General features: G+C 43.8%; 1 protein-coding gene across 7 annotated transcripts; it reads left to right on the top strand.

Annotated features, from left to right (window-relative positions):
* The first annotated feature begins 4 nt into the window (after positions 1–4).
* ZFP1 (ZFP1 zinc finger protein) lies at positions 5–26,896 on the top strand. 7 transcript variants are annotated; one of them, XM_010382970.2, is made up of 4 exons: positions 5–156; positions 5,077–5,134; positions 21,600–21,726; positions 24,470–26,896. In XM_010382970.2, exons 2-4 carry the CDS (start codon positions 5,120–5,122, stop codon positions 25,549–25,551), a joined length of 1,224 nt encoding a protein of 407 aa, XP_010381272.2. In that variant the 5' UTR covers positions 5–156; positions 5,077–5,119; the 3' UTR covers positions 25,552–26,896. The 7 variants fall into 7 exon arrangements, with proteins under 7 accessions (XP_010381272.2, XP_030780398.1, XP_030780400.1 ...); XM_030924540.1 differs by having other exon boundaries at positions 45–156; positions 21,600–21,743; positions 24,470–24,541; XM_030924535.1 differs by having other exon boundaries at positions 83–175.
* The last annotated feature ends 415 nt before the right edge of the window (positions 26,897–27,311 follow it).

Here is a 27,311-nt window from a genome sequence, read left to right as displayed (position 1 = left end):
CTGCGCATGTGCAGTGCTGCGAGCGCGCCGGTGGCCGCCCTTCCCCCACCACCAGCCGCGAGTGGGTGACAGAGCCCCCGTCTCCGCGTGTCTTCGCCGCCCCGCGCCGTGACCCGCTGTGGCACTGGGCCACGAGTGGAGGCTGCGCCCCTCCAGGTACGAGAGGGGCTTCCAGGTAGCTCCGCGCGGCCTAGGGCCGAGGGGAAGGAGATGAGGGATGGGCTCGTGCCCGCGCAGGGTGGGAGCCCAAACTTCGGCGACTCATAGGCGACGGTTACCCTCAAGGCGGCGTCCGGGGTTGCCTGGCGCCCTCCTCCGAGCGGGGTCGGCGGGGCAGGCCTCGCCGAACGTTCGGGGGCGGGGACGGCTGAGGGAAGGGCGGCTGCGAGGCTTCGCCTTCTTCTCTTTGTCAGGAGATCCGCCTCAGACGGGCGGCGAGGGGCTTGGGCCGCGCGGGAGCGAGTCCGGAAGCCCCGGCGGGCGCGCTCGCGCGCGGGGCGAGGCCCCGTCGGGGCGTGGTGGGGGCGTGGCCTGACACACCTGGCCACGCTCCAATGCCCGGAGCCTCGAGTGTGGAGGAAGGACTGGAGCCTGGGCAGGTGCCGTTGGTGAAGGAGAACCGTGATCCCTTTGTCAGAGGGTCTTCAGTGAGGTGTCCCACTGATACTTGCATCCACTCCGTGACTTCCAGCGTTATCATCTCCGTCGCTATCCTGGGAACACGGGAGGCTCAGAAGGGGAAAGTGATTTCCCTAAGGTCTCACAACCCAGTGCTACTTTGTGTGAGCAGCAGATATTTTTTCTTTTATCTTTTGATTTTACTCGCTGATAGATTTTGCCATGTACACGTTTTGAATTTCTCTCGGGTGGAATTTACTGTTCTTTCCGTTTGGGGCACCGAAAGTCTTCACCACTTTGAAATACGAAAGTTTTCCCATGATTCTGGTACAGTCATGCTCTGCATAACAATGTTTCTGTCAACGAGGGACCTCATGTAAAATGGTGGTCCCATGTGATTGTAATACTGTATTTTTTTTTTTTTTTTTTGAGACGGAGTCTTGCTCTGTCGCCCAGGCTGGAGTGCAGTGGCGGGATCTCAGCTCACTGCAAGCTCCGCCTCCCGGGTTCACGCTATTCTCCTGCCTCAGCCTCCGGCGTAGCTGGGACTACAGGTGCCCGCCACCTCGCCCGGCTAGTTTTTTTGTATTTTTTAGTAGAGACGGGGTTTCACAGTGTTAGCCAGGATGGTCTCGATCTCCTGACCTCGTGATCCACCCGTCTCGGCCTCCCAAAGTGCTGGGATTACAGGCTTGAGCCACCGCGCCTGGCTGTATTTTTTTTTTTGTAATTGTACCGTTTCTTTCTTCTTAGTTTTTTCTTTTCTTTTCTTTTCTTTTTTTTTTGAGACGGAGTCTTGCTCTGTTGCCCAGGTTGGAGGGCAGTGGCGCGATCTCGGCTCACTACAAGCTCCGCCTCCCGGGTTCAAGCAGTTCTCTGCCTCAGCCTCCCAAGTAGCTGGGATTACAGGCGTGAGCCACCGCGCCTGGCCAGAAACAATTTATTGATGTAACTGTTCCTCTAAATACTGCTTTAGCTACATCACTCAAATTTTTATATCTTGTATTTTTATTTATTTATTGTTTTTGAGACAGAGTCTCGCTCGGTCACCCAGGATGGAGTGCAGTGGCACGCACTCAGCTCACTGAAACCTCTGCCTCCCAGGTTCAAGCAGTCCTCCTGGCTGGGATTACAGGTACCCGCCACCACACCTGGCTGATTTTTGTATTCTTAGTAGAGACGGAGTTTCACCATGTTGGCCAGGCTGGTCTCGAACTCTTGACTTCAAGTGATTCTCCTGCCTTGGCTTCCCAAAGTGCTGGGATTACAGGCATGAACCACTGCGCCCAGGCTTTATATTGTATTTTCATTACCGTTCAATTCTAATTTTCTTTCTTTTTTTTTTTTTTTTTTTTGAGGCGGAGTCTCACTGCAAGCTCCGCCCCCAGGGTTCCCGCCATTCTCCTGCCTCAGCCTCCCGAGTAGCTGGGACTACAGGCGCCGCCACCTCGCCCGGCTAGTTTTTGTATTTTTAGTAGAGACGAGGTTTCACCGTGTTAGCCAGGATGGTCTCGATCTCCTGACCTCGTGATCCGCCCGTCTCGGCCTCCCAAAGTGCTGGGATTACAGGCTTGAGCCACCGCGCCCGGCCCAATTCTAATTTTTTTGACTTCCCTTGTGACTTCATTTTTTACCCTTTAGTTATTTAGATTGTATTGCTTAATTTTCAAGTCTTTGGAGATTTTCCAGTTCTTTTTATATCATTGATTTTTAGTTTAATTCTGATTTGGTCAGAATACTGTATTATAAATTTCAGTTATTTTAAATTTGTTGTGATTTGTTTTTGTATTTTTGTCTCATTTTGTTTTTAGTAGAGACAGGGTTTTGCCATGTTGGCCAGGCTAGTCTCATACTCCTGGTCTCCAGTGATCTGCTGGCTTTGGCCTCGCAAAGTGCTTTACAGGCGCAAGCCACTGCACCAGGCCTGTTGTTTTTTTTTTTTTTTTTTTTGAGACGGAGTCTCCCTGTGTCGCCCAGGCTGGAGTGCAGTGGCCGGATCTCAGCTCACTGCAAGCTCCGCCTCCTGGGTTTACGCCATTCTCCTGCCTCAGCCTCCCGAGTAGCTGGGACTACAGGCGCCTGCCACCTCGCCCGGGTAGTTTTTTTTTTTTTTTTTTTGTATTTTTTAGTAGAGACGGGGTTTCACTGTGTTAGCCAGGATGGTCTCGATCTCCTGACCTAGTGATCCGCCCGTCTCGGCCTCCCAAAGTGCTGGGATTACAGGCTTGAGCCACCGCGCCCGGCCTGTTGTTTGTTTTAAGGTCGAGGGTGTGATGATCTCTCCGGGTAACTGTTTCATGTGTATTTGAATAAATATTGGGCTGTTGATGGTAGACTCTTCCTTGATTGATTGATTGATTGATTGAGACAGGGCCTGTCTCTGTTGCCCAAACTGGAGTGCAGTAGTTCAGTCACAACTCTGCAACCTCAAACCTTTTGTCTCAGCCTCCCGAGTAGCTAGGACTCCAGGTGTGCGCCCTGATCCTTTTGCCTCACCCTCCCGAGTAGCTAGGACTCAAGGTATGAGCCACCACACTCGGCTAATTTTCTGTATTTTTTTGTAGAGACGAGGTTCTGCCATGTTGTCCAGGCTGGTCTCAAACCCCTGGGCTCAAGCAGTCCACTCACCTTTGCCTCCTAAAAGTGCTGGGACTGCAGGCATGAGCTACCATGCCTGACCCTCTTTTTTCATTCTTTAATCTCTTTTTTTTTTTTTTTTTAATTTCCTGACTTCTACAACTGATCATCCTTTTACTTTGAATGTAGCTATGTCTTTATATTTAAAACAAACTGCTTATAGATAGCATATGGTTTGGTCTTACTTTTTTTTATATAATTTGACCTCTGTTATTTAATTGGTGTGTTTATACCAATTATTGATATAGTTGTATTAAAATCTACCATCTTGCTGGTGTTTTTCTATTTTTCTCATTTGGTCTTTGTTTCTGTTTTCCTTTTTTTCTGTCTACTTTTGGCTTAAGTGGGTCTTTTTTATAATTACATTTTATCTTCAGTGTTGTCTTACTATGTATTTGTAAAAATTTAGAAAAGTTTTTGGTTGCTGCTCTCAAGTTTAGTGGAACTTTAAAGATATCATACTGTTTTATGTCAGTATACTTGCAGCATTATACTCCCAATGTCATCCTGCCAACTTTTGTGTTATCATTGTCACACATTTTACAGCATATTGACATATGCTGTAAACCCACAAAACTTTGCTACTATTCTTGCTTTAGATAATCTTTCACAGTGATTAAAAGCAAGAAAAAGTATCTATTATCTTTATCCTTATTTTAACCATTCTCAAGAGATTTTCATTTATTTGTGTAGATTCAGGTTTTTGATGTCATATTTCTTCTATTTAAATAACTTCATTAAACATTTCTTCTAGTACAGGTCTACTGATAATGAATTTGCTTGCTATGTTTTTGTTGTTTGAAGAAGATTTTTGACTTCATTATCATTTTTGAAAGATTTTTTGCTGAGTATAGAATTCTAAGATAATAGTTTTTTGCTTTAGTTGCTTTTTTGTTGTTGTTAAAGCACTTTAAGGATGTCACTACTTTGTTTTCTGGCTTAGTTTCTGATAGGAAGGTGGCTATGATTCATTATCTTGATTTTTCTATATGTAATACGTCTTTTTTCCTCTGGCTACTTTGAAGATTTTAACTTTGGTTTTCAGTTGTTTGGATACGATGTGTCCATGTGTTTTTGTTTGAGTTTAGGTTTTGGTATTTTCCCTGTTTGGATAAATTGTCTGAATTTCTTGGACCTGTGGTTTGATATTATTATTTTTGGAAAATTCTTGTCCATTATATCTTCAAATACTTCTTTTCTCCTTTTGGAATTTCAATTACATGTTTATTAGACCATTTGATATTGTCTCACAGCCCTCGGATGCTCTATCCTTTTATTTTTTCTTCCATTTCTCTTTGTATTTCAGTTTGGGTAATTTCCTTTGACTTACCTTCAAGTTTACTGAAACTTTTCTTAGCTACTTTGTCTACTAACGAGCCTGCTGAAAGATCATCTCTGTTACTGTACTTTTCTTTCTCAGCATTTCCATTTGATTTTTTCTTGAAGTTTCCATCTCTGTTGAAATTCCCTATTTGTTTATTCATGTTGTCCACCTTTTCTAGTAAAGCCTTGAGTATATGAATCATGGTTGTGTTAAATTCCCTGTCTGATAATTTCAGCAGTTGAGGGTTCTGCTGATCGTTTTGCCTCTTTTGATAGTGGATTATCTTAGTCTTGCCTTTATGGGTGTCTGATAATGTTAGATTGAAGATAGGTGTTGTTAGTATGATCTTTTCTGCCCCTTCTGAAGAGGCAAAGGGACTATCCCAGGAGGTGGTTTTTTCCCAGGTGGTCTCTAGGGATTTCTAAACAAGTCATTGTAGGAGTTGTAAGGCAGGTCAGACCTTTAATAACAATGCCTTCCTTTTTCCTCTATTCCAGTTTCACCTTCATAGTTCTCTGCCTCTCCCAAAAACTGCAGAAAATGAACAAATCCCAGGTGAGTTGTTTATTCCCCATTTTGCTTTTCAGTGCATTTAAGGAAGTTTATAAGGATCCAGAAAATGAAATAGAAAAGTATGAATAAGACACAAGGGAAACATAGTAAGAATAACTGATCAATACCAGCAGCCAAAAAGCAAATTGAGTTAATTAAATGTCTTGCATTGGTTACGAATACCAGTTCTTTGGTTCTGTACATTAGGTCTGAATGCATTTTATGGACCTTCATGTAGATGGTGTTTTGGACAGCACCCCCAGAAACAGCGAACTTTGAAAGGGTTATCACTTTATCTGTGGTGGTTTCATATAACATTCCTCAGTGCAAGTGCAGAAGATTACTGTATGTATTTGGTTTTTCCAGTCAGATTAGCCTAATGCCAGAGAATGCAGTAAATATGTGGGTTTGTATTTAAATCCCCCCACCCCAAGCAGGTGCCACTGTTATTACTTTCTTGTGTAACTTTCCAGAGCTTATTTGTACATATTTACACAAGTACAAATAAAAGCACAAACATAAGATAGCATATTAATCATACTTTTTCTATGCGTTCTGTTTTAATAGATTTCATTTTTTTTAAAGCATTTTTGGGTTTACAGAAAAATTGAATGGGGAGTGCAGTGTGTTCTCATACACCCCCTCATTCCCAACCCTACCCTGTTTCCTTTATTATTATTATTATTATTATTTTTTTTTTTTTTTTTGAGGCAGAGTCTCACTCTGTCGCCGGGGCTGGAGTGCAGTGGCCGGATCTCAGCTCACTGCAAGCTCCGCTTCCGGGTTTACGCCATTCTCCTGCCTCAGCCTCCCGAGTAGCTGGGACTACAGGCGCCCGCCACTTCGCCCGGCTAGTTTTTCTATTTTTTTTTAGTAGAGACGGGGTTTCACCATGTTAGCCAGGATGGTCTCGATCTCCTGACCTCGTGATCCGCCCGTCTCGGCCTCCCAAAGTGCTGGGATTACAGGCTTGAGCCACCTCGCCCGGCCCCTTTATTATTAATATATGTGTTAATGTGTATATTGTTACAGTTGATGAGCCAATATTGATATGTTAAAGACTGTAGTTTACAGTAGGGATCACTCTTTGTGTGCATTCTGTGTATTTTGACCAATATATAATGAGGCGTATCCATCACTATGGCATCATACAGAATAGGTTCACTGCCCTGAAAATCCCCTGTGCTCCGCCTATGCACCCCTCCCTCTGTCTCCCTAAGTCCCTCACACCCGCTGATCTTTGTACTGTCTCACCTCCCTAGTTGTGTCTTTTCCAGAATGTCATGTAGTTGGATTCATGCAGTAGGTAGCCTTCTCAGATTGGTTTCCTTCACTTAGAAATATGCGTTTAAGGTTCCTCCAAGATCGAGACCATCCTGGCTAACACCATGAAACCCCATCTCCACTAAAAAAACTACAAAACATTAGCCAGGAGTGGTGGCGGGCGCCTGCAGTCCCAGCTGCGCGGGAGGCTGAGGCAGGAGAATGGGTGAACCCAGGAGGCGGAGCTCGCAGTGAGCCAAGATTGTGCCACTGTACTCCAGCCTGGGTGACAGAGTGAAACTCTGTCTCAAAAGAAAAAAAAAAAGAGAAGGTTCCTCCCAAGTCTCTTCTTGGCTTGATAGTTCATGTCTTCTTAGTACCGAATATGTCTTGTTGTGATGTACCATGGTTTATTTATCCATTCACATATTGAAGGAACAGATAAACTTACTGGCTTCCAGGTTTTGGCAATTATAAATAAAGCTGTTGTAAACATCTGTGTGCAGGTTTTTGGGGGGCATGTTTTCAACTCATTTGGATAAATACTAAGGCCCCTGGATCATATACTAAGAATATAATTAATTTTGTAAGAAACTCTGAAACTCCCATGTGGCTGTACCGTTTTCCATTCCCAACAGCAATGAATGAGAGTTTCTGTGGCTCCACATCCTCACCAGCATTTTGTGTTGTCAATGTTCTGGATTTTAGCCATTTTATTTATTTATGTATTTATTTAATTTAATTTTTTTTTTTTTTTTTTTTTTTGAGATGGAGTCTTGCTCTGTCACACAGGCTGGAGTGTAGTGGCGCGATCTTGGCTCAGTGCAACCTCCACTTTCTCGGGTTCAAGTGATTATCCTGCTTCAGCAGTAGCTGGGATTACAGGTGCGCACCACCATGCCTGGCTAATTTTTGTATTTTTAGGAGAGATGGGGTTTTACCATGTTGGTCAGGCTGGTTTCGAACTCCTGGGCTCAAGTGATCCACCCGCCTTGGCCTCCCAAAATGCTGGGATTACAAGCGTGAGCCACTGTGCCTGGTTATGGTTTGTGTTTCAATCTCTTAATTATGTGATTTGATTTTGTTTTGTTTTTGAGACAGGGTCTCACTCTGTCACCTAAGCAGGAGTGCAGTGGTGTGAACACGGCTCATTGCAGCCTCGACTTCCTGGACTCAAGCAGTCCTCCCACCTAAACCCCTGCAAGTAGCTGGAACTACAGGTACATGCCGCCATGCTCAGCTAATTTTTTGTATTTTTTTGTAGAGATGGAGTTTCGCCCTGTAGCTCAGGCTTGTCTAGAACTCCTGAGCTCAAGCAATCCATGTCCACCTCAGTCTCCCAAAGTGCTGGCATTACAGGTGTGAGCCACCGTGCCTAGCCCAATTCTGTGTTTTTTAAATCACTCAGTAACATATCTTTGAAGTATTTCCATGTCAGAGCATAGAGAGTTTACTCATTCTTGGCCAGGCGCGGTGGCTCAAGCCTGTAATCCCAGCACTTTGGGAGGCCGAGACGGGTGGATCACGAGGTCAGGAGATCGAGACCATCCTGGCTAACATGGTGAAACCCCGTCTCTACTAATAAATACAAAAAACTAGCCAGGCAAGGTGGCGGGCGCCTGTAGTCCCAGCTACTCGGGAGGCTGAGGCAGGAGAATGGCGTGAACCTGGGAGGCGGAGCTTGCAGTGAGCTGAGATCCAGCCACTGCGCGCCAGCCTGGGTGACAGAGCCAGACTCTGTCTCAAAAAAAAAAAGAGAGTTTACTCATTCTTTTTTTTCCCTAATCTTCAGTTGTGTAACACATACACAGAATAGTGTATTAAAACATAACACTTTTTATGTGTTATAACAACATGTATAACAAATATATATCCATTAAAGAATAATAATAAAATGGGTGCCTATGTATGCACCCAAGTTAAGAAATAGAACATCATCTGTTCTTACGAGAAATTTTCTGATTGAATCCACCTAGTAGGTAGCCACTATCTTGATATTTTTCTAAATAGTTCCCTTGCTTTCCGTAGAGACTTTGCCACTTAGATATATTCTTTTTTTTTTTTTTGAGACAGAGTCTTGCTTTGTCACCCAGGCTGGGGTGCAGTGGCCAGATCTCAGCTCACTGCAAGCTCCGCCTCCCAGGTTTACGCCATTCTCCTGCCTCAGCCTCCCAAGTAGCTGAGACTACAGGCGCCCGCCACCTCGCCTGGCTAGTTTTTTGTTATTTTTAGTAGAGATGGGGTTTCACCGTGTTAGCCAGGATGGTCTCAATCTCCTGACCTTGTGATCCGCCCGTCTCGGCCTCCCAAAGTGCTGGGATTACAGGCTTGAGCTACCGCGCCTGGCTAACGCCACTTAGATATATTCTTTTTTTTTTTTTTTTTTTTTTTTTTTTTTTGTTTTGTTTTGTTTTTTTGTTTTTTTTTTGAGACGGAGTCTCGCTCTGACACCCAGGCTGGAGTGCTGTGGCCGGATCTCAGCTCACTGCAAGCTCCGCCTCCCGGGTTCACGCCATTCTCCTGCCTCAGCCTCCCGAGTAGCTGGGACTACAGGCGCCCGCCACCTCGCCCGGCTAGGTTTTTATATTTTTTAGTAGAGACGGGGTTTCACCGGGTTAGCCAGGATGGTCTCGATCTCCTGACCTTGTGATCCGCCCGTCTCGGCCTCCCAAAGTGCTGGGATTACAGGCTTGAGCCACCGCGCCCGGCCTACACTTAGATATATTCTTAATCTAATAACCTATAACTGGAATTAATCACTTATATATAGTCTTTTTTTTTTTTTTTTTTTTTTTTGAGACGGAGTCTTGCTCTGTCGCCCAGGCTGGAGTGCTGTGGCCGGATCTCAGCTCACTGCAAGCTCCGCCTCCCGGGTTCACGCCATTCTCCTGCCTCAGCCTCCCGAGTAGCTGGGACTACAGGCGCCCGCCAGGTCGCCCGGCTAGTTTTTTTTTGTATTTTTAGTAGAGATGGGGTTTCACCATGTTAGCCAGGATGGTCTTGATCTCCTGACCTCGTGATCCGCCCGTCTCGGCCTCCCAAAGTGCTGGGATTACAGGCTTGAGCCACCGCGCCCGGCCTTTATATATAGTCTTAATATAAAATTTAGTTAATAAACTATAACTGGAATTAATATTGCCTTTGTTTGTTTGCATAATCTTTTGTCTGATTGGTGGAGGTTTTTTTTTCCTTTCAGACATGTGCGATCTAAAAGATGCACCCGTGGGCCCTTTGCCAAGACTTAGATTATCATTTATTTTTAAATTACACCAGCTAGTGTTAGCTAAGAAGAAATGAAAGTGCTCATGTATTGCTGGAGGTAGTATAGAATGATACAGCTTTACTGGGAGCAATGTGGCAACACCAAGCAAATTTAGCAGTGCAAAGCAGCTGTGTCTACAAATTTGGCTACTGTTGGAGCCAGGCATGGTGGCTCATGCCTGTAATCCTAGCACTTTGGGAGGCCAAGATTGGTGGATCACTTGAGGTCAGGAGATCGAGACCAGCCTGGCCAACATGGTGAAACCCTGTCTTCACTAAAAATACAAAAAAAAATTAGCTGGACGTGGTAGCATGTGCATGTGATCCCAGCTACTCCGGAGGCTAAAGCAGGAGAATCAGTTGAACCCAGGATGCAGAGGTTGCAGTGAGCTGAGATCATGCTACTACACTCCAGCCTGGGCAGCAGAGTGAGACTCTGTCTCAGAGAAAAAAAAAAAAAGAAAGAAAGAAAGAAATTTTGCTACTGTTGGACAAAGGCTCCCAGGAGAAGATAAGCTGAGTTGAATTTCCAGGTATAGCCTGGTATACTGGTATACCAGGTATATTTTTATTTTGACTTTCCTGAGAGTTTACAGAAGTCCTGTTTGGGGAAGTCATTGGCAATATCATGAGAAGCAGAGGGCTCAACACAGTTGGGCCATGTGACTGGGTCAGAGTGTAGACTAGGTATTGAAGTTTTGGTGGGAACATAATTAGAGGGAGTGGGATGCTGTGCATTTTCTGCATCTTGGTTCACTGGTGAATAGCCACCTCGCAGGAGTAGGTTAAAGCAGAATGCTTCTGTGACATGAAATGAGTGTTCTCATCTGATCCAAGGCAGTCTGGTGTGGAGGGGAAAGACAGATGTCATCAGAACATGTTCACGATAAGCCAAACCAAGTACAGATAAGAATCTGGGCCAGGCTTACCCAGGCATTCTGCTCTCAGGTTAATAAGAAGTTGGTACAGTGGCTGCAGGTATCTTGTTGATGACAACCCTCAAAATGCCAGCTTTCAAATCACTGTGTTCCAATCTATACTACAAGCAATGTGGTGATAGTAGAGAATCAGCGCTCTTCCGCCATCTCCCATTCCGCCGTCTCCTTCCCACTCCTCCTAGGGATTTCCTTCTGCTCTCTCGTGGTGATCTTTTGTCTGCCGCCTCTCTTTTTTGGATTACTGTTGTTTTATTGAAGTACATGCTTCAGTAGCTTCTTGAGAAAGGGTTTGTGAGAGGCACAGTTTTTAGGATGAATTTCCAAAAATGTCTTTTTTTTTTTTTTTTTTTTTTTGAGACAGTCTCACTCTGTCTTCCAGGCTGGAGTGCAGTGGCACGATCTCGGCTCACTGCAACCTCTGCCACCGGGTTTAAGCGATTCTCCCCTGCCTCAGCCTCCTGAGTAGCTGGGATTACAGGTGTGTGCCACCACACCTGGTTAATTTTTGTATTTTTGGTAGAGATGGGATTTCGCCCTGTTGGCCAAGCTGGTCTTGAACTCCTGTCCTCAAGTGATATGCCCTCCTCAGCATCCCAAAATGCTGGGATTACAGGTGAGAGCCACTGCACCTGGCCCTTATTCTGTTCTGGTATTTGATTGATAGGTAGGTATGAATGTGGATTTGCCCATTCATCTCTTTAGTTCTGTCCGTTTTTGCTTGATATAATTTGAAGCTATGTTAGTCGTTGCATATATGGTTATGGATGTGTGCACACATATGATTCTGTCTTCCTGATGGATTTATCCTTTTATCATTTTGGAATGCCCCTCTTTAACCCTGATAATACTCCTTTTCTGATATAAATAAAGCCATACCTACGTCTTTTTTTTTTTTTTTTTAGGACCAGATCTGGCTCTGTTACCCAGGCTAGAGTGAAGTGGCTTAATGTTGACTCACTGCAGTCCTAAACTCCTGGGCTCAAGTGATCCTCCCAGTAGTTGGAACTACAGGCGCGTACCACTATGCCCAGGGAATTTTTGTATTTTTCTTTTTGGTAGAAATGGGATCTTGCCAGGTTGCCCAAGCTGGTCTCAAACCCCTAGGCTCACGGGATCTGCCTACCTCAGCCTCCCAAAGTGCTGGGATTACAAATGTGAACCACTTTGCCTGGCCCATACCTACTTTTTTAATGATTAGTGCTATGGTATATATTTTATTTTTGCTTCAACCTATTTATGTTCATATATTTATAGTATATTTCCCCTAAATAGCATGTAGTTTGGTCATGGTTTTGATCCACCCTGTTTCTTTTTCCTTTTTTTGAGACAGGGTCTTCCTCTGTTGCCCAGGCTGGAATTTAGTGGCATGAACACAGCTCACAGCAGCCTCAACTTCCTTGATGCAGCCTATTTCTGTCTATTTTTTTTTTTTTTTTTTTTTTTTTGAGAAAGGATCTCTCTTTCTCACCCAGCTGCAGCGCTGGAGTGAAGTGGTGTAATCTTGGCTCATTGAAGCCTCAACCTCCTGAGCTCAAGCATTTCCCCCACGTCAGCCTCCTGAGTAGCTGGGACTACAGGCCTGTGCCAGTTAATTTTTATTTTTTAATTTTTTTGTAGTGTTGAGATCTTGCCTCCCAAAGTGGTGGAATTATAGGTGTGAGCCACCATGCCTGGTCTATTTCTGTCTTTTAATTGATTTATTATTTTATTTGTGATTTATTTTTTTTACAGGCCTAGGTGAGTTTAAGTCTGTCATTTTGCTATTTATTTTTAGTTGTCCTGTGTGTTCCTATTTTCCCTTTTATCTTAAGTGGTTGCTGTAGAGATTACAGCTTATAATCTTTACTGACCACCTCTATAATATTTTGCATAGTACTTTACAGGTCGTCTGAAGTGTTTATGGGTTAACTAAAATACTAATATGTAGGTACTCTCTACATCTGCCTCTTTTGAGTTGTTTATCTCTTGTTTTTGTCTTGTCTTTTTTTTTTTTTTTTTTTTTTTTGAGACAGGGTCTTGCTCTAGGGGCTTGCCCAGGCTGGAGTGCAGTGTCTTGATTTCCATTCACTGCAACCTCTGCCTCCCGGGCTCAAGTGATCCTCCCACCTCGGCCTCCTTAATAGCTGGAACTACAGGCACATGCCATCATGCCCAGCTAATTTTTGTATTTTTTGTAGACATGGAATTTTTCTGTGTTGTCCAGGCAGGTCTCGAACTCCTGGGCTCAAGCAATCTACCCACCTTAGCCCTCCAACCTGCTGGGATTTCAGGTATGCACCACATGCCTGGCCTCATTGTTTTTGTTTGCTTGCTTTCTTTTTCTTTCTTTTTTTCTTTTTATTTTTTAACAGGGTCTTGGTTACCATCAGGCTGGAGTACAGTGACACGCTCACAGTTCACTGTAGCCATGACCTCCTGAGCTCAAGCAACCCTCCCACCCCAGCCTCTTGAGGAGCTGGGTCCACAGACATGTGCCACTACGCCCAGCTAATTTTTGTACTTTTTTTAGATGGGGTTTTAGTATGTTGCCCAAGCTGGTCTCAAACTTCTGGGCTCAAGCAGTCCACCTGTCTCAGCCTCCCAAAGTGCTGGGATGACAGTCATGAACCACTACACCTGGCCCTGGCTTTGCTTTTTCACATGCTAGCAGTTTTGTTTGTACGCTGGATATGTTGAATGATACATAGCTTCTTCTAAAAAATGTTAGGTTTTGTCTGCCAGATAGCTAAATTATTGGCAGATGATTCTGATCCCGTTGGGGCATGTTTTCAGATTTGTAGGTGTGGGTCTGTCGGTTTGGTCATACTCCTTTCTCCTAGGGTATGGTCCATCCTTCTAGGGCATGGCTTTCCTGGCATCTCAACTGTTTGCCAGTATCTCTATCTTGCTGGATTCAGACTGTCCTAGCTCCTCAGCACTATGCAACCTCTGAAATCTCTACTTAGCTCTCAGTCTCCCAGTCATTGCCACTAGTTCTCTTGGAGGCCTGTCTTCTACCTACACATATTAGGAACTAGCCAAAGATCTGAGGTGAATCTTTATGCAGAATGTTAAGGCTTCTTCTCTATGGCTTTCTTAGCTCCATCACCCTGTGTCTTAATCCATTTTTTGCTGCCATGGCAGAATACTTGAGACCAGGTAATTTATAAAGAACAGAAATTTATTTTCTCGGCTGGACAAGGTGGCTCATGCCTGTAATCTCAGCACTTTGAGAGGCCAAGGTGGGTGGATCATTTGAGGGCAGTAGTTTGAGACCAGTCTGGCCAACATGGCAAAACCCCATCTGTACTAAAAATACAAATAGCCGGGCGCGGTGGCTCAAGCCTGTAATCCCAGCACTTTGGGAAGCCGAGACGGGCGGATCACGAGGGCAGGAGATCGAGACCATCATGGCTAACACGGTGAAATCCCATCTCTACTAAAAAAATTTAAAAAACTAGCCGGGCGAGGTGGCGGGCGCCTGTAGTCCCAGCTACTCGGGAGGCTGAGGCAGGAGAATGGCGTAAACCCAGGAGGCGGAGCTTGCAATGAGATGAGATCCGACCACTGCACTCCAGCCTGGGCGACAGAGCGAGACTCTGTCTCAATAAATAAAAATAAAAATACAAATACAAAAATTAGCCAAGTGTGGTGGCACTTGCCTGTAACCCCAGCTACTTGGGTGACTGAGGCACGAGAATCACTTGAACCTGGAAGGTGGAGGCTACAGTAAGCTGAGATCATGCCACTGCACTCCAGATTGGGTGACAAAGCGAGACTTTGTCTCAAAAAAAAAAAAAAAAGAAATTTATTTTCTCACAGTTCTAGAAGCTGAGAGTCCAAGATCAAGGTGCCAGTGAAGGCCTGGTCTCTTTTTCCAAGATGGCACTTTAAATGCTGCATCCTTCAGAGGGGAGGAGTGCTGTGTCCTTGCATGGCAGAAAGCAAAAGGGCAAAAAAGGAGATGAACTCCTTTCATCAAGCCCCTTTAGAAGGGCACCTGACCCCATTCACAAGGGGAGGAGCCTCCATGACCCAGTCACCTCCCAAAGGCCACACCTCCCAATACTTAATTGGGGATTAAGTTTCAACATGAATTTTTAGAGGGGACAAAAATACTCAAACCATAGCACTGTCCCTAGATCCTAGTTACTTTACAGACCCAAACACCAGTTTGTATTTTTATTTATTTATTTAATTAATTTTTGAGATGCAGTCTCTCTCTGTCACCCAGGCTGGGGTGCAGTGGCATGATCTTGGCTCACGGCCACCTCCATCTTCTGGATTCAAGCGATTCTCCTGCCTCAGCCTCCTGAGTAGCTGGGACTACAGGCACGTGCTACCACACCTGGCTAATTCTTGTATTTTTAGTAGAGACAGGGTTTCTCCATGTTGGCCAGTCTGATCTCGAACTCCTGGCCGCAAGTGATCTCCCTGCCTCGGCCTCTCAAAGTGCTGGGATTACAGGCATGAGCCACTGCACCCGGCCAACAACACTCACTTCTGCTTGGGCTTTGTTTTTCTGTGCCATGGTTCAGCATCATTGTAAATGCGTGGCTCTCCTCATATATGCCTTTTGGTAATTGTAGCACCACAGTGATTGCTCTCCTGTGCTTGCAAGTAATTATTTTATTTTGTCCAGTTTTTATGGTTTGCCTCTCTGATAATTTTGAAAATACTGCTTTCTGGCGTAGTCAAGAGGTCTGAAGGCTTTCAATCTACTTACTTGTAACCTGTTCTCTCCTGAAACTCACAGGCTTTTCTCTTTGCAGCCAGTGTTCTGACATTTCCTTAGGAATTTTTTTCTTCCATTTTGTGTGGTAGATTATAAGATTTATTTCACAGAAATACAAATAAAGCATAGTAGTTTTTTTTTTTTTTTTTTTTTTTTTTGAGGCGGAGTCTTGCTCTGTCACCCGGGCTGGAGTGCAGTGGCCAGATCTCAGGTCACTGCAATCTCCGCCTCCTGGATTTACGCCATTCTCCTGCCTCAGCCTCCTGAGTAGCTGGGACTACAGGCGCCCGCCACCTCGCCCGGCTAGTTTTTGTATTTTTAGTAGAGACGAGGTTTCACCATGTTAGCCAGGATGATCTCGGTCTCCTGACCTCATGATCCGCCCGTCTCGGCCTCCCAAAGTGCTGGGATTACAGGCTTGAGCCACCGCGCCCGGCCAGCATAGTAGTTTTATGAAAAAAATTATTATGTGTATGTGTATATATATATACATTTTTTTTTTTTCTGAGACAGAGTCTCACTCTGTCGCCCAGGCTGGAATGCAGTGACGCAATCTTGGCTCACTGCAACCTCTGCCTCCCGGGTTCAAGCGATTCCCCTGCCTCAGCCTCCCAAGTAGTTGGGATTACAAGCGCCCGCTACTGCGCCCGGCTAATTTTTGTATTTTTAATAGAGATGGGGTTTCCCCATGTTGGCCAGGCTGGTCTCAAACTCTTGACCTCATGTGATCCACCCGCCTCGGCCTCTCAAAATGCTGGGATTACAGGCGTGAGCCACAGCGCCCAGCCAAAATATTTTTATGTATTAAAACAGTTGAAAGTAACTTCAGTATGGTTCAACTTTTGAGACAGGGTCTCACTTTGTCACCCAGGCTGGAGTGTGGTGGTGTAATCTCAGCTCACTGCAGCCTGGAACTCCTTGGCTTAAGCAATCCTCCCACCTCAGCCCCCTATGTAGCTGGGACTACAGGTGCGCACCATCAGGCCTGGCTAAGTTTATGTATTTTTTTTTTAGAGATGGGGTCTTGCCCTGTTGCCCAGGTTGGTCTTGAACTCCTGACCTTAAGTGATCCACCTGCCTTGGCACCAAAGTGCTAGGATTATAGGCATGAGCCACTGCATCCGGCCCAAGTGTAGGTCAACTTAATTATCCGCCTATTTTGCTATCTAGTCAGTGCTTAACATTTTGACATGTTTCCATGTATTGTGTATGTTGAAGTTTTTTTAAAATATAATTTCAACTTATTTCAGATTTGGGGGTACATGTGCAGATTTGTTACATAGATATTTTTCACAATGCTGACGTTTGGGGTGTGATTGATCCTGTCACCGAGTAGTGAGGATAGTACCCAGTAGTTTTTGCCTTGCCCCCCTCCCTTCCCTACCAGTAGACCCCAGTATCTGTTGTTACCATCTTTATGTCCATGAGTACCCAGAGTTTAGCTCCCACTTATAAGTGAGGATATGCACCGTTTGGATTTCTGTTTATGTTAATTCACTTGGGATAATGTCCTCCATCTGCATCCATGTTGCTGCAAAGGATATGGTTTCATTCTTTTATATGGATGGTTTTAAAATTTATATTACTTGTATTGTATTACATTTTAAATGTGTTAAAATGTAATTTGTTTGTTTGGTTTTTTTTTTTTTTGAGACAGTCTCGCTCTGTCGCCCAGGCTGGAGTGCAGTGGCATGATCTTGGCTCACTGCAACCTCCACCTCCTGGGTTCAAGCGATTCTTCTGCCTCAGCCTCCCGAGTAGCTGGGATTACAGGCACCCGCCCCATGCCTGGCTAATTTTTGTATTTTTAATAGAGACAGGGTTTCACCATGTTGGCCAGACTGGTCTTGAACTCCTGACCTCATGATGTGCCTTCCTTGGCCTCCTAAAGTGTTGGGATTACAGGCATGAGCCATTGCGCCTGGCCAATGTTTTTTATATTACAAAATTCATACATTAATTTTGTCCCTTACTGTCTCTATCATATGAGGATCTGCCCTCCCCAGCATGCTGGGTTTTTTTTTTTTTTTTTTTTTTTTTTTTTTTTTTTTTTTTTAGGTAGAGTCTTGCTCTGTTGCCCAGGCTGGAGTGTAGTAGTGTAGTGGCATGATCTCGCTCACTGCAACCTTTGCCTTCCGGGTTCAAGCAATTCTCCTGCCTCAGCCTCCTGAGTAGCTGAGACTACAGGTGCCCACCACTATGCCTGGCTAATTTTTGTATTTTTAGTAGAGACTGGGTTTCACCATATTGACCAGGCTGGTCTCAAACTCCTGACCTCAGGTGATCCACCTGCCTTGGCCTCCCAAAGTGCTGGAATTACAGGTGTGTCCACTGTACCTAGCCTTTTTTTTTTTTTTTTTTTTTTTTGAGACAGGGTCTTGCTGTGTCTCCAGGGCTGAAGTGCAGTGGCATGATCACGGCTCACTGCAGCCTTGACTTCCCAGGCCCAAGCTGTCCTCCTACCTGAACCTCCTGTGTAGCTGGGACTATAGGTGTTCACCACCACGTCCAGCTAGGTGTTTTGTTGTTGTGGAGACAGGGTCTCGCCATGTTGTCCAGGGTGGTCTCAAACTCCTGGGCTCAAGCAGTCCTCCTGCCTCATCCTCCCAAAGTGCTGGGATTACAGGCATGAACCACAGCAGCAGCACTGTTCATGTCACCTCAACTCAACCCTAACATTTTGACCATTAAAGTCAATCTTTCCATCTTAGAGATAACCAGTATGTTTTGTGTGGGTGGACCCATGCCCTTTGTTAAATCACTTTTATATGCATGAACAGGATTATATAGAATTTTGGGTCATGTTATGTGCATTTTTTGGAATTTTGTTTAATTATTGATGTTCCTTTGACAGCTTTCAGTGCCTTTTGTTTTAGGCTTTGTTACTTTGTTTATATTTTAGCTACATCATTGAAGTTTGTGGTGTTTTTAAAGTTTGCCTCTTGTAAAAATTATATATAGGTTTTTAAACCCTGAAGGTCTTAGTCTTTTAGCAGACATTTATCCCATTTTATTTTGATTACTGATTTTATCTGCTTTTCCTTCTTTGCTTGTCATATTTCCACCCTTTAAAGGTTTACGTTACTTTTTCAGTACTTACCTATTTTAAACAAAAGTTAATCAGAATTTTTCTTCCAAACATGGTACTTCTTCCTGCCCCAATGTCTAAGTTGATGACATGCGAAAATTACTTTAATATTTCGTTCCCCATTCCGTATTTGCATACTTTTAATATGTTTTACTGGTTTGCTGTTGCTTTTTTTGCACATTCAACTGATTCTTGCCAGGCTTAATTTTGGTTTTGGTACATCTTTTAATAGTAGTAATAATGCCTAATACTTGACATCTATTGTGTACTAATCATTCTAGACTCTACATCAGGGGGTGTCAAACTCTGACCAGTTGTCCAAATGGGCTGCTGCCTTGTTTTTGTATGACCCACAAGCTAAGAATGTTTTTAAATTTTTTGAGACGGAGTCTTGCTCTGTCACCCAGCCTGGAGTGCAGTGACACAATCTCTGCTCACTGCAAGCTCCGCCTCCCGGGTTCACACCATTCTCCTGCCTCAGCCTCCCAAGTAGCCGGGACTACAGGCGCCCACCACCACTCCTGGCTAATTTTTTGTATTTTTAGTAGTAACAGGTTTCACCTTGTTAGCCAGGATGGTCTCAAACTCCTGACCTCGTGATCTGCCTGCCTCGGCCTCCCGAAGTGCTGGGATTACAGGCATGAGCCACTGCACCTGGCCAAGAATGGTTTTTAATTTGTGCTGTGAAAATGATTTGAAACAAAAATGATATGAAACTCAGATTTTGGTTTCCATGAGTCAAGTTTGTTTTTTTTTTTTTGAGGCGGAGTTTCACTTGTTGCCCAGGATGGAGTGTAATGGCACCATCTCAGCTCACCGCGGCCTCCACCTCCCGGGTTCAAGCGATTCTTCTGCCTCAGCCTCCCGAGTAGCTGGGATTACGGGCATGAGCTACTATGCCCGACTAATTTTATATTTTTAGTAGAGATGGGGTTTCTCTATGTTGGTCAGGCTGGTCTCGAACTCCGGACCTCAAGTGATCCACTCACCTCGGCCTCCCAAAGTGCTGGGGTTACAGGCATGAGCCACTACGCCCGGCCTCCATAAATCTTGTTGGAACACAGCCATGCCTATTTGTTGATGTGTTGCCTGTGCCTGTTTTATTTTTGAGATGGAGTCTTGCTCTGTCGCCCAGGCTGGAGTGCAGTGGCGAGATCTCGGCTCACTGCAAGCTCTACCACCCGGGTTCATGCCATTCTCCTGCCTCAGCCTCCCAAGTAGCTGGGACTACAGGCACCCGCCACAACGCCCGGCTAATTTTTTGTATTTTTAGTAGAAACGGAGTTTCACCGTGTTAGCCGGGATGGCCTTGATCTCCTGACTTCATGATCTCCCGCCTCGGCCTTCCAAAGTGCAGGGATTACAGGCGTGAGCCACCGTACCCGGCTGCCTGTGCCTCTTTTTATGGTATGATGGCCAAGTCGGTTTGTTTTAGCAGAGACTACTTGTAGCCTGAAAAAAAAAAAAATCTAAAATAGTTACTTGACCCTTTATAGAAAAAGTTTGTCAACCAACTCATTCTAGATATTTTCAGCACTTTGAAGATTTGTCTTCTGACTTCCGTTGTTTATGTTGAGAAATCAGCTGTCAGGTGTTTTGTACCTCTGAAGACAATACCTCTTTTTTTCCTCTGGGTTTTTTTCTGAGACAGTCTTGCTCTGTCACCCAGGCTCAAGTGCAGCAGGGATTACAGGCGCCCGCCAACACGCCTGGCTAATTTTTATATTTTTAGTAGAAACAGGGGTCAGCATCTTGGCCACATTGGTCCCGAATGCCTGACCTTGTGACCCGCCCACCTTGGCCTCCCAAAGTGCTGGGATTACAGGCCTGAGCTTGGCTGCCTCTGGGGTTTTAAAATCAGTTTTGTTATACTCTGAGTGGGTTTTTTTGTGTTTTTTTTTGTACTTATTGTACTTGGGGTTGGTGGTTTTAAAACTATAGCCTGGGCCGGGCGCGGTGGCTCAAACCTGTAATCCCAGCACTTTGGGAGGCCGAGACGGGTGGATCACGAGGTCAGGAGATCGAAACCATCCTGGCTAACACGGTGAAACCCCGTCTCTACTAAAAATACAAAAAAACTAGCCGGGCGCGGTGGCGGGCGCCTGTAGTCCCAGCTACTCGGGAGGCTGAGGCAGGAGAATGGCATCAACCCGGGAGGCGGAGCTTGCAGTGAGCCGAGATCGCGCCACTGCACTCCAGCCTGGGGGCAGAGCGAGACTCTGTCTTAAAAAAAATATATATAATAGCCTGGTGTGAGGTGTGTTGGAAAATTCTCAGCTATTGTCTCATCAAATATTGTTTCGACTGCATTTTGCCCCTCCTCTTGGGACTCCCACTGCAAGTATATTAGACCTTCTTAGCTCGTCCCATGTATCTTTTTAGGCTCCTTAATGTACCTTTTGCATTTCAGTCTAGATATTTACTGACATTTTTTTTACTAATCATTTCAGCTGTGTCTGGCCTGTTAAATTCAACCATATATTTTTAAAAATTTTTTTGTACAGTTTTTATGGCTTGAATAGGGGGATGGAGGGACAGAGATCCTTACTTGTACCTGATATTTTATAGTTGGAAGTTCATTTTCTGCCTTTAAGTAGTGAAAGTTTTTTAACTCTTTTAACATCAGTATCACAGAAATAATGCCTATGTGAGCTTTGTTAGCACACTGGTAACACTGAATATCTAATGTGCTTGTCTCACAGTACACATCTTGAGAACAGAAACAGTGGTACGATCTTGGCTTACTGCAGTCTCTGCCTCCTGGGTTTAAGCAGTTCTTCTGCCTCTGCCCACCATGTAGCTGGGACTACAGGCATGCGCCACCACGCCCAGCTAAATTTCTTTTAGTAGAGACGGGATTTCACCATGTTGGCCAGGCTGATCTCGAACTCCTGACCTCAAGTGATCCACCCCCTGCCCCCTGCTTCCCAAAGTGCTGGGATTACAGGTGTGAGCCACCGTGCCTGGCCAACAGTGTTTTATTAATCTGAGACACCTATCAAATATGACAGTGCCAGAGATAATGGGAATCTGAATAAATCTCAACAATAAAAATGTATTTTGGAAGATATGAACAAAACAGTGAACAAGATGTATCGTTGGTGTAAATATATAAATTTTCATGGTGAATGACTTAGAAAGTTTTCATCTATCCTTTCTGTATCACCAAACGATCATAGGATGAATAACAATATGCCGTTTTAGGGATCAGTTTCATTCACGGATGTGACTGTGGACTTTACCCAGGAGGAATGGGAACAACTGGACCCCTCTCAGAGGATCCTATACATGGATGTGATGCTGGAGAATTATAGCAACTTACTTTCAGTGGGTAAGGATGGTTTTCAGGTACAGCTCACCGTTTGCCTAGAGGTATTTATGTCCTAGTCTCAGTGAACAGAAACGAGCTTCTGAATTACTAAATGTTTTTGGCCTAAGTCTTCAGGTGTTAAACCTGAGAGATCTTGCAGCCTTTAAAGCTCTATCTCTCCTTTCCTTCCAGGCTTCTGAAGTCTGAGCAGTTATGAGCTATGTCCCGTTAGTAAACTGCTGTCAAGCCATAGGCAGTTTTCAAGTTGGAGCAACAAGAAGAGTTTTGGGTAGCATAGAGTTGTCAATTCAGAATTTTAGGGGAATATGACAGGAGAAAGGGAGAAAGAGAAGCAGAAGCCAGTGGAATTAGTATCCAGGGGATTATGAGCAGCTCAGTACCTTTGAAATACTTTTCAGGAATCTGTTTTTCGAGTCCCTAAACCTTCAATAGAGCTGAGGAGAGATGACCTGTACCTTAAGTCTCTGAATCATACCTCCAAATGGCCGTCTCCCCCTGCTTACCTTTTTTTTTCCCGTTTAACCTTAGCTATTTGCCTTTCACACTTAAACCCTGATATTTTCCTAATATGTCTTAAACTTTTAGTTGTAAGTATTTATTCTTTCATTAGCATTCTCGCTTTGCCAAAATGGTAACATTTGTATTTTAGCTCATAGGAATTGGTGTGGTGGCCTTAAGATAGATTTTTCAGTGTGAGAGTGACAGTGTTGTCCTGGAAAAAATGGCAGCAGGATCACAGTAACATAACCAGTAATAATGTAAGATGATGGTCTAGGTTGTGGCTGGGTAATTTTAAATTGATTTTAGCTTTTTAGATGTAGGGTACGTGGGTATATTATGTGATGCTGAGGTTTGGCTTTGATTGATCTGACACCTAGGTCGTAAGCATGGTACCCAGTAGCTTTTCAACCCTTGCTTCCGTTTCTCACCAGCCATTCTACTATTACCATCTTTATGTCCATGAGTACCCAGTGTTTAAGCTCCCATTTGCGAGCCTCCATGTTGCTGAAAAGGACAGGATTTCATTTTTTATGGCTGCGTAGTGTTGTATCTTGTACATGTACCATTCTCTTCCAGTCCACCATGAATGGGCACCTAGACTAATTCCATGTCTTTGCTATTGTGCATAGTGCTGTGATGAACCTACAAGTGGGCATGTGTCTTTTTGGTAGAATCTTTTTTTTTTTGAGACAGGTCTCATTCTGTCACCCAGGCTAGAGTTCAATGGTGATATCATGGCGCACTGTAGCCTCCACCTCCTGGGCGCAAGTAATCTTCCCACCTCAGCCTCAAGTAGCTGGGACCACAGACAAATACCACCAGGCCCCGCTAATTTTTACTTTTGTAGAACAAGTACTGTGGCTCCTGCTTGTAATCCTAGCATTTTGGAAGGCCGAGGGGGGAGGTTCACCTGAGGACAGTTCAATACAAGCACTGACAACATGCAACCCCGTCTCTACTAAAACTATAAAATAAGCCGGGCATGGTGGCGTGTGCCTGTAATCCCAGCTACTTGGGAGGCGGAAGTTGCAGTGAGTGGAGATCACACCAATTGCACTCCAGCCTGGGCAACAGAGAGAGACCCCATCTCAAAAAACAAAGAACTCCTGACCTCAAGTGATCCTCCTGCCTTGGCCTCCCAAAGTGCTGGGATTACAGGCATGAGCCACTGTGCCTGGCCAAATGATTTTTAATGGGATTGCTGGGTGAAGAGGTAGTTTTGAATTATTGGAGAAATCTTCAGACTGTTTCCACAGTGGCTGAACTAATTTAAATTCCCACCAACAGTGTATCTTAGCCTTGCCAGTATCTGTTTGACTTCTTAATAATGAACCTGGGTAACTTGATCCTTAAGATTCTGAACACATTAAAAGTAGGCTGGGCACGGTGGCTCATGCCTGTCATGTTGAGAGGATCCTTTGAGCCCAGGAGGTCAAGGCGCAGTGAGCTATGATTGTGCCACTGCACTCCAGCCTAAGCAACCAGAGGGAGACCCTATCTCAAAATAAATAGGAATGGAAGAAAAGTAGGATATGATAGTGAAAACATGTTCACTCTCCCAACAACTTCAGTAGGAAAAAAAAGCAATAAAACCAGCAGCAGTGAATGATCCTGTTGTAAGGGTTGTATTTTTCTTAGAGAATGAGTTTCTGGATTTTACCATTTGCAAGATTCTCACTTTAGAGATTTGGAGCTCTGCTGTATGGCTGTCACTGCAAACCTAATGAGAAGTGCTGCTTTCTGGAAATCATTTTGGTAAAGATGAACAGAAGAGAAAAGTTAGAACCATGCAGACTGGTGCTGGTTCTACCATAGTAGTCTGAGTTTAGCAAATAATACTATTGCTCGAGATCTGTGTAGGTATTTTCCCTTAATTCCCTCATGTACTTACATTCTCGGTCTCTGTGCTAACTGCAGTGTCTCCATCCCTGGAATTGCCAGCCTTCTCATATTATGTGTTCTGTTTTCTGTCTTATTTCACTTTCTCTGCCCACTTTAAGGTCATTTTGTCATCTGGCATTGCTACTTGTATTGATTTTGGTTTTGTTTTTTAACCACAAGCTATTATCTTTCTCTTTCAAAGTTTGAAAGGAAACATTTGCGCTGGGAATTTTTTAATATTGGGAGACTGGGTCCCAAACTAAAGAGTCAGCCTTGTGATTGAACACTTGTGAAGACTTTGCATTCTGTAACATTACAGCAGAGGCGTTGACAAGGTTCTTTTCATTGTGCTCTATCCTAGAAGTGTGGAAGGCTGATGACCAGATGGAGAGAGACCACAGAAACCCAGATGAGCAGGCAAGGCAATTTTTAATTCTTAAGAACCAAACCCCAATTGAGGAAAGAGGTGATCTCTTTGGAAAAGCACTTAATCTGAACACAGACTTCGTTTCTTTAAGACAAGTACCCTATAAATATGACTTATATGAAAAAACTTTGAAATATAATTCAGACTTGCTTAATAGTAATAGAAGCTATGCAGGAAAGCAGACTGATGAGTGTAATGAATTTGGAAAAGCACTTCTCTACCTGAAGCAAGAGAAAACCCACGCTGGAGTAGAATATTCTGAATACAATAAAAATGGAAAAGCCCTCAACCATAAAGCAGCCATTTTTAAACATCAGAAAATAAAAAACTTGGTTCAACCTTTCATTTGTACTTACTGTGACAAGGCTTTCTCCTTTAAGTCACTCCTCATTAGTCATAAGAGAATACATACTGGAGAAAAACCATATGAATGTAATGTATGTAAGAAAACCTTCTCCCATAAGGCCAACCTCATCAAACATCAGAGAATTCACACTGGGGAGAAACCCTTTGAGTGTCCGGAATGTGGAAAAGCTTTCACCCACCAGTCAAACCTCATTGTACACCAGAGAGCACACATGGAGAAGAAGCCCTATGAATGCAGTGAATGTGGAAAGACGTTTGCCCAAAAGTTTGAACTCACCACACACCAGAGAATTCATACAGGAGAGCGACCCTATGAGTGTAATGAATGTGCAAAAACCTTCTTCAAGAAGTCAAACCTTATCATACATCAGAAGATTCACACGGGGGAGAAACGGTATGAGTGCAGTGAATGTGGAAAATCCTTCATCCAGAACTCACAACTCATTATCCACATGAGAACTCATACAGGAGAGAAACCCTACGAATGTACTGAATGCGGCAAAACTTTCAGCCAGAGGTCAACTCTTAGATTACACTTGCGAATCCACACAGGAGAGAAACCATATGAGTGTTCTGAATGTGGGAAGGCCTTTAGCAGGAAGTCCCGACTCAGTGTCCATCAGAGAGTTCATGTCGGGGATAAACCCTGAAACTCCAGCCAGGTTGTACTGTGGAAAACTCCTGCCAGAACTCTTCAAGCGGGTGAGAAGCCTCGTGACAGTTTTGAGGGAACATGGGAATTCATACTGAGATGCAATCTCTCAACTCAAAAATGTATTAAAAATAGGATCCCATGAGAACATTATACTGGAAGTTACATGTGATACCCAGCTAAAGAATACATATCAGAATATATACAGTTGTAAATAGCCATACCCAGTTGTACTACAATGAGCTTTTTAAAATCTTGAATGAATTGAGTATTCTAGACAGCAGCATAAGAGATATAAAAACAGTGTCCTATGAATTTAGTGGTTTTATGTGGATATGTCACAAAACACAAGTGGTATGTTTTAGATCTGCACATGTGAATTTAGCATAATCACTGGGAATTTGAAATTCTTGTCCTCTGTGATAATTAGGACATAACAAGATTTTCTATACTAAACATCACATGTGTTTTTCAGTATCTCTGCAATCCAGTATGCATTCCAAATGAAATGTGTCACAGATTTAAAGTAGCATGGAACCTACGTCTTTCCCTACTGCTTGCTGGCATATATAAGTTGGTATGAACATTGTTTTTGAGCTGCCTCTTACGAAACAGAAGACAGTGTTGAAGTTTTCCCTGCTTCTGGTTTGCTGAAGATTTTCTAGAAGCACTATTTATACAAATATGCAAATGTGAAATAATTGATCTGTAGCGTGAAGGAGGCAGACATGAGTTGTACTACTCAGTATGCACCACAGAATAAGAGTTTGCCATGTAAAGACAATATCCCCATTCATCATGCTCTTATTTTCCAGTGGGATATTTGCATACAAATGCATGTCTATTACCAAAATATTGTGTAACAGACAGAAACTACCTGTTTTTGTCTTTCCTTGTTTCTCTTAATATTTCATGAATTGTCTAGCAAAAATGGTAGGATGCTTCTATAGTTCACAAATGTTACATTTCAGAGACCTTAGAGGAAAAATTATTTTAAGTAACTGTCAACTGTTTCATTGCTTTTTAAATTTTTCATGTGCATAACACCCCCTTTAGAAATGATTTTTTACAATATTTTGTTTAAAGGAGGCATGTCTACTTCCTTGAGTTGCACTATTGCCAACCTAAAACATTTCCCTTTGCAATATGACTTAAAAGTTATTACCTTTCCTTTAAATGTTTCCACTTTTATAAAAGTCAGATTTTTCAGTGGTCTCTCCATATATTAAGAATTTTTGTGTAACTCAAAGATACGCTTTTATAGACTTGATTTCAATTTTTTTTTTTTTTTTTTTTTTTGATACGGAGTCTCGTTTTTTCACCCAGGCTGGAGTGCAGTGGCCCTGTCTCAGCTCACTGCAAGCTACAACTCCCGGGTTCACGCCGTTCTCCTGCCTCAGCCTCCTGAGTAGCTGGGACTATAGGCGCCCACCACTGCACCCAGCTAATTTGTTTGTATTTTTAAGTAGAGATAGGGTTTCACCATGTTAGCCAGGATGGTCTCGATCTCCTGACCTCGTGGTCCGCCTGCCTTGGCCTCCCAAAGTGCAGGGATTACAGGCATGAGCCACCGCGCCCGACCTTGATTTCAGATTCTTAAGTTCAGCCGTTCCCTGTCAATCACAAATCATGTATTGGAAATTATAAATGGCAACCAAAAACTGGCTTTTAAAAAATATTTTTGGATATCATTGACGTGCTGTCACTATATATGAATTTGAGTGACTTTCTGAACAAATTTATCCAGAACATCTGTAG

The sequence above is a fragment of the Rhinopithecus roxellana genome, chromosome 20, assembly GCF_007565055.1.
Source record: "Rhinopithecus roxellana isolate Shanxi Qingling chromosome 20, ASM756505v1, whole genome shotgun sequence".
NCBI lineage: Eukaryota > Metazoa > Chordata > Mammalia > Primates > Cercopithecidae > Rhinopithecus > Rhinopithecus roxellana.
Note: the sequence above shows the minus strand (reverse complement) of the source record. Positions and strands in the feature narration are given on the sequence as shown.

Coding starts and splice junctions, on each gene's coding strand:
- ZFP1 (XM_010382970.2), top strand. Junction 21,727..24,469: donor TAGCAACTTACTTTCAGTGG/GTAAGGATGGTT, acceptor GCTCTATCCTAG/AAGTGTGGAAGGCTGATGAC.